The following is a 9,949-nucleotide window of genomic DNA, read 5'->3' as shown; positions in this document are numbered from 1 at the left end:
TTGGCTGAGGCAGACAAAGGACTTGAAGCTGGGACATTCTGTCCAGGAGGAACATTCATAGTCATGGGGCAATCCCGCATAGATTATTTATGGCCAGTTTTTGGTTCTTTGGCACCTCCCAGTTTGTGCAAAAGTTCCAAATTTGAGTAGAGAATCCAGATTTACATGTCCGACCATAACTTTCTTTTGCAGTTTGCAGATCTTTTGTGGATCTTCAACAGGGGATGATGATGATGTTTGTATGACAAGCTGATACAGCAGCATATCAGTTTGATAGGCTGACCATGAATTTCAATCATGTAACTTGCTGCAAAAGTGGCTTCAAAGCTTTTGGTGCACAAATCACAGGGCCATAATGTCCTTTGTCTTTGTTTTCAGTATGGTAAATAGACTTCAGAAGTGACTTCCTGCCCAGTAAAGCCTAGCAGAAGGAAACTGTAAATGCTACTTTATCAAAGAAACAAATCAATGAGATCTGATAGGCGTAACTGTCAGTATGATAGTGGAGCTGGTAGCTTTCATTACAACTGCATCCAAGATCCAGGGAATCTCAAATATAAGGTTACAGACTTAGAATCGTAGAAATATGGAGTTAGAAGGGACCTTACAATGGTATTAAATTTCCAGCTGCATGGGTTGAGGTAAACTTAGACCATCCTTGCCAAGTGGCAAGCTTTTAAAATCTTTCAGTGATGACAATTCTACAACCTTCCTTGGAAGCCCATTCAAGAACTTAACTACTCTTATAGTTAGATAGCTTTTCCTAACCTAACTCTCATCGCTGCAGAATAAGGCTTGGTCTACACTAGGAGTTTAGGTTGAACTTACCTGCATTAGGTCAATTTTCTAAACAATGAGTCTATACCACCAAGCTCGTTGAGTCAACTTTAAGGGTGATTAAAGTCAGTTTCAATACTCCTGCTTTTCATGAGAAGTAACAATAAATTCTACTTTGTATGGCCAACTTTAGGGTAGTGCAGATACAGCTGTGAAAGTCGAAGTTCTTAGCCACCAGGAGGTGTCCCAGGGTATGTCTACACTAGAAAGTTAGTTCGAACTAACGGACGTTAGTTCGAACTAACTTTCCTATGCGCTACACTAGCGCTCCGCTAGTTCGAATTTGAATCGAACTAGCGGAGCGCTTAGTTCGAACTAGGTAAACCTCATTTTACGAGGACTAACGCCTAGTTCGAACTAGCTAGTTCGAACTAAGGGCTGTGTAGCCCTTTAGTTCGAACTAGTGGGAGGCTAAGGCTTCCCAGGTTTCCCTGGTGGCCACTCTGGCCAACACCAGGGAAACTCTATTGCCCCCCTCCCGGCCCCGGAGCCCTTAAAGGGCCACGGGCTGGCTACTCACTTTGTGCCAGTTGCAAGGCTGCCAGCACCCGTGCCTGCACAGCCTGCACCTGCCACACCATGAGCCAGCCATCCGAGGGCTCCCAGCCCTCCACTGCTCCCCACGACCAGCCTGGCGGCTCCCGGGAGCCTGCCCGGGGGCGCACAAGGCGGGCGCCCGCCTGGTCAAGTGCGGAGATCGTGGACCTCATCGAGGTTTGGGGGGAAGCCTCAAATGTCCACGATCTCCGCACTAGCCACCGGAACGCGGCCGTCTATGGACGCATGGCTGCCAGCCTGGCCGCCAGGGGCCACCAGCGCAGCCGGGAGCAGGTGCGCTGCAAGATTAAAGACTTGCGGCAGTCCTACTCCCGGGCCTGCCTGCCAGGGGCTGACCCGGAGGCCTGCCCCCACTTCCATGCCCTGGACCGCCTCCTGGGGGCTCATGCCGTCCCTGCCCCCCGGGACGTGATTGACCCCGGGGCAGAGGGACCGCTCCTGGACACCGAGGAGGAGCAAGAGGGCTCTGAGAGCCAGGAGCCTGCTGCCAGCCTTCCCAGGACCCGGGACCCCCGAGGCACCCCACAGAGCCGCTCGCCTGCATCATCAGAGGCCGGGGAGGCGTCCACCTGTGAGTACCCTCGTGTTCCCCTTATGTGTACGGGGGGCTGGGGCGAGAGGGAGCCCCGGGACCGTGCGCCTGGGCCTTGCCCACCACGGAGCAGCAGCTGGGGATCCTGCAGGGGCCCTGGCCTTGCAGAGGGGAGCTGGGTTTCACACACCTGGGCCCCTGGGGTAATTGACCGCTGGTCTTCTTGCACCACAGCTGCAGCACCGGGGACTGCAGGGCGCACCACACCGCCTGCAGCAGCCGCCCGCGCCCGGGCAAGCAGGACAGCCAGGAACCAGGAGGACTACCAGAGGCGGCATCTCCGGTTCCTGGACCGACAGCTCCGTCTCCAGGACCACTGGGTCCAGGAGGACCTCAGGCTGCGCCAGAGGAGTCTGGAGGCCCTGGAGGAGCAGGGCCGTGCCCTGCGAGGCCACCTCCAGAGCCTGCTAGACCGCTTTCCATTTCCTCCTCCCCCTGCTCCCCCTCTTGCTCCCCCTCTTGCTCCTCCTGCTCCCCCTCTTGCTCCTCCTGCTCCCCCTCTTGCTCCTCTTGCTCCCCCTCTTGCTCCCCCTCTTGCTCCCCCTGCTCCCCCTCTTGCTCCTCCTGCTCCCCCTCTTGCTCCTCCTGCTCCTCCTGCTCCTCCTGCTTCCGCTCCTGCTTCCTCCACACCCCCTGTCCTCTCTGCCCCCCCCTCCACAACCATTCCCCACCGACGCCCCCGGACCCGCAGTGTGGCGAGACGGGAGAGGCACCCAGACTCCCACCCCTGAGCTTTCCTTTCCCTTCCTCCCTTCCCTCCCCTCCCCTTCCAGCTCCCTCGTCCCAGGTTTCCCCCTCCCTTCTCCCACCTTCATTCCTCCCTCCCCCACCCCAGTTCTCTGAAATAAACAGACGTTTTTGTTGGAAAAACAGGTGTCTTTATTTGACAGTAGGTAGGGAGGGGAAAGGGGAAGGGGGGGGTAGGGTGGAAGAAGGCCCCGGTGGGGCATGCAGGGAGAGGTCAGTCCTCCTCCTCCTCCACCTGGAAGCTCTCCCGCAGGGCTTCCCGGATCCGGATGGCCCCCCGCTGGGCTTCCCGGACGGCGGCGGTGCGGGGCTGACCGTAGTGTCCAGCCATGCGGTCAGCCTCAGCCATCCAGGCTGGCAAGAAAGCCTCCCCCTTCCGCTCACACAAATTGTGGAGCACACAACATGCCGCCACCACGGGAGGGATGTTGTGCTCGGCCAGGTCCAGACGGGTGAGGAGGCATCGAAAGCGGGCTTTCAGTCGCCCGAAGGCCCCCTCCACCACGATGCGGGCCCTGCTCAGCCTGTTATTGAAGGCCTGGCGGGAGGGATTGAGGTGTCCCGTGTAGGGCTTCATGAGCCAGGGCTGCAGTGGGTAGGCGGCATCCCCCACCAGGCAGACGGGCATGTCCACGTCCCCGACCCTGATGTGGCGGTCGGGGAAGAAGGTCCCGTCCTGCAGCCGCTGGCACACGGAGGAGTTCCGGTACACCCGGGCGTCGTGTGCTTTGCCGGACCAGCCCACATTTATGTCCGTCAACTGTCCCCGGTGGTCACATACGGCCTGCAGGATGACGGAGAAGTACCCCTTGCGGTTCACGTACCGGGACGCCTGGTGTTCCGGGGCACGGATGGGGATGTGCGTCCCGTCGATGGCCCCCCCGCAGTTGGGGAAGCCGAGGGCGCCGAATCCCCGGATGACGGCATCCGGGTTGGCGAGGCGGACCACCCTGCGGAGCAGCACCCGGTTGATGGCCTTGACCACCTGCGGAGAGAGACACAGCAAAGCGTCAATCAGTGGGGCGCCCGGGTGGCTGGGAGCGTGCGTGCCCTGGCAGTGCCCCGCGCCCCACTCCCGGAAGCAACCCCCCTGGCGGCGTGTAGTACGGCCGGGACAGCCCGACCCCTCCGGTGCGGGGCGCTTTCGCCTCCTCCCGCCCCCCCCTTTGTCCCTGGGGCGGCCCATCCCCTCCTCGCAGCCCCCCTCCCCCCCGGCTCGGTGGCCGACGAGCGCCGTACCTGCATGAGCACTGCTCCGACAGTGGATCTCCCCACGCCGAACTGGTTCCCGACGGATCGGTAGCTGTCCGGCGTGGAGAGCTTCCAGAGGGCGATGGCCACCCGCTTCTGGAGGGGGATGGCGGGCCTCATGCGAGTGTCCCTTCTTTGCAGGGCAGGGGCGAGCCACTCGCAGAGCTCCAGGAAGGTGTCCCTCCTCATCCTAAAGTTCTGGGTCCACTGTCGGTCGTCCCAGCGCTCCAGGACGATGCGGTCCCACCAGTCGCTGCTGGTGTCCAGACGCCAGATGCGGCGGGGCACGCCGGTGCCGGGGCGCCGCCGCGGCTCCTCCACGGCCCCCAGGGCGGCCAGGCGGAGAGGCAGGGGGCTGACGTTCCCCAGGTGGTGCCAGGCAGCCTCGAGCCATTGCTGGCAGGCTTGCAGCAGCAAGTCCAGAACGTGCACCAGAAGGTGCAGGGCGAGCCGTGGCTCCATGTTGCCACCTGCGGCGGCCCCCCCGAAGGGAAGCACCGACACAGACGGGCACAGAGACCGACGCTTTGCTGTCCCTCGGCGAGGTTGGCAAGCAAGCAGGAAAAGCTGAGAACCGGCTGTCCAGGGGGGGTCCCTTTAAGCACGAGCCTCAGATAGCCTCAGACAGCAGCCACACAAAGCAACTGCTGACCTGATGCCCTGCCAGAACCGGTTTCAGCTGCCCTTAAATGCCCCCCTGCGTCCAATCAGTGTGGACGCGCTAGTTCGAACTAGCAAAACGCTAGTTCGAACTAGTTTTTAGTTCTAGATGCGCTAGTTCGAACTAGCTTAGTTCGAATTAACTAATTCGAACTAAGTTAGTTCGAACTAGCGCTGTAGTGTAGACGTACCCCCACAGTGCCCAACTGGGCCACTCTGGCCAGGAATTTCAAATCTGCTGATCTTCTCAGCAGCACACCTGACCACGAATGCCCAGGGCTGCAAACAAGCACCAGTATGGAATGTGCAGGATCTCATTGCTATGTGGGGAGAGGAGTCTGTTCAGGCAGGACTACGAAGCAGTAAAAGAAATGCTGATACTTATGCCAAGATTGCACAGGATGTGGTGGAGAAATGATAGACCAGGGAAGCCCAGCAGTGCCACATTAAAATGAAGCTGTTCAAGCAGGCATACCAGAAGACAAAGGATGCAAAGGATGGTGTGGGTCAGCACTGCAAACATGCCACTTCTAGGGGCAGCTGCACAGGATTTTAGGAGGGGACCAGACCAATTTCCTAAGCCAGTCTATGGATTCCTCCCAAGACTCTTCTCTGGCAGCCTCAGGCAGCAGCTTGGAGGATAGCATTGGTGAGGAAGAGGAGGAGGAAGAGACTGGTCAGCAGGCGAGTGGTGCATCCTATCTCACCAATAGCCAGGACCTTTTTATAACTTTGGAGACAAACCTCTCTATCCAGGATGCCCTGCTGACAGTCCCTGATGGTGGGGAGGGCACATCTGGTAAGTTCACATTTTCAATCATGCTACAAAGTGGGTGAAGACAATTGGGTCTGATCTATGGTGGTCACTCTGCCTACACAGCAGGGGTCCCCGGGACAGTTTGTTAACATGCCTGGAGATGTGCAGGGAGGATTCCTGTTTCATCTCCATAAAACTCTCAGAGAAACGCTTTCCTCCTTCTCACAAGGTTACTGGGGAGGCTTGTCTTATTCTGTCCTCCACAATAGGACATCTATCCACACCAAGCCAGCCGTAAATGGTCTTGTATCACTGCACAAAGCATTGCAGCATAAGGTCCAGGGTTCTGGCCACATTGAGTCAGCACCCATTGCCTATCACTTTGGGTGATTCAGAGAAGACTAATATTGTGTCTGGCAACCTGGATAAAGCAGAAGCAGCTATGTAACTAATACCACAGCAGTACACCTCCATTTGATTCTCTCCAACAAAACATGTCCTTCTGCCACTCCCGGATCACTTCCCCCTCCTGCCTGCAAGCTCATGCGGGAAGGAAAATTGCATTTGCCTAGAAAATGGTAGCTGCCGTGAGCCCCTGCCCTGCTGCCATGATACCGTGGCTCCCCTCTGAAAACGCAGATGCTTGCCTAGCTGCAGGAGCTATTATTTGCAAGCATTGTATAATATAGGCTTTCAAAATGGAAGCAAAAGAGCAAGTCCTGGCCTGCCACCAAACTGAGACCAGCTGCTCCCAGATCTTTGTGGTATCCCTGCTGCATAGTAGGCACGTAAAAGCATAACTTTTGCCTTGTACATACATGTCTATTGTCTTGGACAGACGTCCCCTTATATTAAGAGATTAGGTTTACACTCCACAACGTATCTCCTGTAAAGTCTTCCCTTCACTTTTTGTTATAGTGGTTGCAACAACAAGGCTCCTGCACACTCCCCTGGGCCTGGCTCCTCCAGCTGTTTGGCTATCACAGATCCAAAAGTGAAAATGTACTAAGGATGACATGTTCAATGAGCAAATGCAACCCGCACGCTTGGACAGGTAGCAATTAAATGAGTGGAGGAGAAAGCTGCTGCATGAGAGAGGAGTGAAACTTGAGTACAGAAAAATGAGCAGGAAACACAAAGTGAAGGCACAGGAGAACATCTTAACAACGGAGCTGATGATGCATGTGATGGACTCACAGGACAGCCAGATGTGCAGGCACTCCCGTCAGCTCATGCTGACCCACATTCCCTCCTTACCAAGTTCTATAGCCTCCTCTTCCAGGGACCCTAGAATGCAGGGAGAGGGCGAAGTCCAGGGCAGCCTCCCACTGAGCCCCCAGGAATGTGTTCTAGAACAAAAGTCTTTCATTCTCACACCATGTAATTGCTGACCCGGGGGATGGTAATATACCACTTTCCCTTCTCTCTCTTCCCACCCGCCTGCAAGCTCCCTCCCTGAACTTCTTTTCTGTCTGTGCTTCCTTATGTTCCTTAAATTAAAAAATGCATGGATTTCTCAACATGAGAATCTTTATTGCTTGTGATGCATGGGGCCGGATGGTTTACAGGCAAGCACACTTAATGCAGGGGGCACCTTACTAAGAGCAACATGTATGACAACATTGATAACTACACCTTGAGTATCTCTCAACCAATTGTATACTCACTTTACAACTAGTTGAATCTAGATTACATTTGCCTATTTAGCCCCCTGTGTCGTTTTCATGGACAGTCTCAAAAGCTTCTCTTCCATCCACTAGGCCAGGATTCTATCAAAGGCCAAAGTTAGGTTGGTTTGGCATGATTTGTTCCTGATACATTCATGCTGGCTCTTCCAGCTATTATCTTTTTGGTGCTTACAAACTGATTGTTTAATAATGTGTTCTAGTATGTGCCAAGGTACTGAATTATATATTCCCTGAGTTCCCTGTTTCCCAATTTAAGTATAGGTTCTATGTTTGCTCTTCTCCAGTCATCTGGGACCTCACTCATCCTCCAAGACTTCTCAAACATATTTGCTAAAAATCCAAAATTGCTTCAGCTAGTTCCTTAAGTACCGTAGGATGAATTTTATCTGGTGCTATTAATATGAATATCCCAATTTAAATATTCTTTAATTTTTTATTTCCTTATTTCCTTATTTCATCTTGCACTCTTTTTCTCTTGTTAGTATTGTGTTGACTAGCTGATCATCGTTCACCTTTTTTAGTAAAGGCTGAAGAAATATAAGCATTAAATGTGATATTTCTTGATATCTGCTAAGCAGATACCCCATATTTCCCTTCATCTTTCTCTTGAGCCTAATGTATTTAAAGTAACTTATTACCTTTTATATCCCTTTTAGGCTAAGGCACAAAGTGAGTCCCCCAACTGATTTTGGTTCTACATGCCCGTGCTATTCTTTTGTGCTCTTCCTCAACAATTCATTCATGTTTCAATTTTTTGTAGGATTTCTCTTTGATTTAAGTTCATTATAATGCTCCAGATGGAGAAGTATTGGCCTCTTACTATTCTTCCCATCTTCCCTTTATATCTAGTCAGTTTGCAACTGTGCCTTTAACACTGTCTGAGAAACTGCCACTTTCCTGAAATCCTTTATCCCTTAGATTCTCTTCCCATGGGACCTTACTTGTTAAGTCTCAGAATTAGCCTTTTTGAAGATCGTTGTCCTTATTCTGCTGCTCTCTCTTCTTCCTTAAAAGAATTAAATCTGTCATTTCATGATCACTTTTACCCAAATTGCCTTTTACAGATTGCACTTACCTAAACTGGGACACTCTGGTCTCGTAACATCCGTGGTCCAGGATGACTACAGATGTTCCTGGACAAGAGAGCCTCAGGGCAGGAGGGCCAGTAGCTAGGACTCAAGCATAGCCCAGGGATGCTGGTGGCAGCAAGACTGAATCAGCCCATCTAGGGCCACAGCAGTCTGATTGCAGCTGCCTGCCTGGTGCCGGGCAGGATGTCCAGTGCCCCGGCAACCTGGCTGGGGCGATGTGCCACTTGGCAGCGGAGCCCATACCATGGCAACCTGGGAGAAGCCCAGTTGGGGCCATGGTAGCTCATCAGAGGCATCCTAGCAACTACCACGTGCTGCCTGGCAGCAGGACTGAGGCTGCCGCAGCCTGATTGGGACCACTTGGGCCACCTGGGCTAGAGGGGTGGGGGCTGGGGCTGGATTGGTTTGCCCCTCACTGCTTTCTAAACCTCACAGTAAGTTATGTTTTCTTGATATATAGCTCAAGAGCTCCTCCCTTGTCCCCTGCCTGTGCTTCCTGAAGAAGCTATACCCCCTATATTAATTCTAGTCATAAGATTTACCCCCTCTAGTCTCTGGATGCCAATTAAGTCATAATTTAGTTTGAATACTAAGACTTGTATTCTGTCCTGTTTGTTCCCATTACTCCTTGCATTTGTGTACAGACGTCTAAAATGTTGAAACAATTCCACACCACTGGTTTTGCTCATGTTGCTCCTACTGCAGCTCTGAGCTTACTTCTTCTCCCTCCCCTGCATCCACCCACTTTTGCTGCTTGGCATATAGGAGTGAGAAATGATACCTCCGTCTACCTGCCACTCTGATAAATGGGCCCTTCATTCTGCACAAGGCCCAAATCCAAGATTCAGGGAATTCTAACGTGACCATCTGTCTCCTCTATCCCTCTTCATGGTTATGTTAGGAATAGGGATGATCCAACCTCACATACTTAGTCACTCAAATGGGACAATATCCTAGCCTTAATATATGCAATCAGCAGGGAATCCCGGTATTTAGCATGCTCAGTCACCCATCATATTTTAAGTATAATTCTGCCTTCCTCACAGGCTGAATTTGATACCTTGCTGTAGAGTAAGCAGCATTAGGGCCAATGAAAAAAAGCACTGGAGGTTCTGTTGGATAATTCCCTCTCTGGATGCATTCCAAGGATGCTTCTATGCAGAGCAAAAAGTGGTGAGATGTAGATTTTATAGAAGATGGAAAGGGAACAAGCATCTGTCACTTATCTAATTAGCAAACAGATAGGACTGTCATTTGCAGAGATATACAACTGAAAAGCCCTTGTTATTAGAGTAAGAAATGTGTTTGTATGTTGAAGAAAGCAGTTTGATCATGAAAGATTTGAGAAAAATTGGCCCTTTTCTCTTGAAAACATCTGCCCTGTAAGTAGCAGATATTTATTTAACTAGCCGGGGAAGTTGATAATATACAAAGCGCCTGAGATCTTCATAGGAAAAGCTGATGTTTCCTGAGGCACAGACAGCATTAAAAGCAAAGGAAGCAAACTCAGGCAGCCTCTTCTCTAAACAAATGTATAGATAGGAGATAGAGTCAGACAGAAGGAAAGTAGCAGGGATAAAATACTGCTAACTGCTCTCTGAAACCCATCAAGTTCATAGTGGCCAAAACTCATGCCTTTGCAGTGGGACTAGAATAGGTCTTTACCACTGCACAACAGTGGCCACCACCTATTTCAGGAACCCTTGGCAAGCATTCACCCTGTGCACTGACTCCATACAGGGTGGGTTGCCAGGGGAGAAGGTGCAGT

General features: G+C 52.3%; 1 protein-coding gene across 1 annotated transcript; it reads left to right on the top strand.

Moving 5' to 3' along the window:
* Positions 1–1,191: 1,191 nt before the first annotated feature.
* LOC149523729 (uncharacterized) lies at positions 1,192–3,446 on the top strand. The gene is made up of 2 exons (XM_089781467.1): positions 1,192–1,966; positions 2,162–3,446. Exons 1-2 carry the CDS (start codon positions 1,417–1,419, stop codon positions 2,716–2,718), a joined length of 1,107 nt encoding a protein of 368 aa, XP_089637593.1. The 5' UTR covers positions 1,192–1,416; the 3' UTR covers positions 2,719–3,446.
* Positions 3,447–9,949: the final 6,503 nt, after the last annotated feature.

The sequence above is a fragment of the Pelodiscus sinensis genome, chromosome 12 (assembly GCF_052426305.1).
Source record: "Pelodiscus sinensis isolate ZL-2025 chromosome 12, ASM5242630v1, whole genome shotgun sequence".
Lineage (NCBI taxonomy): Eukaryota > Metazoa > Chordata > Testudines > Trionychidae > Pelodiscus > Pelodiscus sinensis.
Note: the sequence above shows the minus strand (reverse complement) of the source record. Positions and strands in the feature narration are given on the sequence as shown.

Coding starts and splice junctions, on each gene's coding strand:
- LOC149523729 (XM_089781467.1), top strand. CDS start 1,417: ATGAGCCAGCCATCCGAGGGCTCCCAGCCCTCCACTGCTCCCCACGAC. Junction 1,967..2,161: donor GGCCGGGGAGGCGTCCACCT/GTGAGTACCCTC, acceptor CTTGCACCACAG/CTGCAGCACCGGGGACTGCA.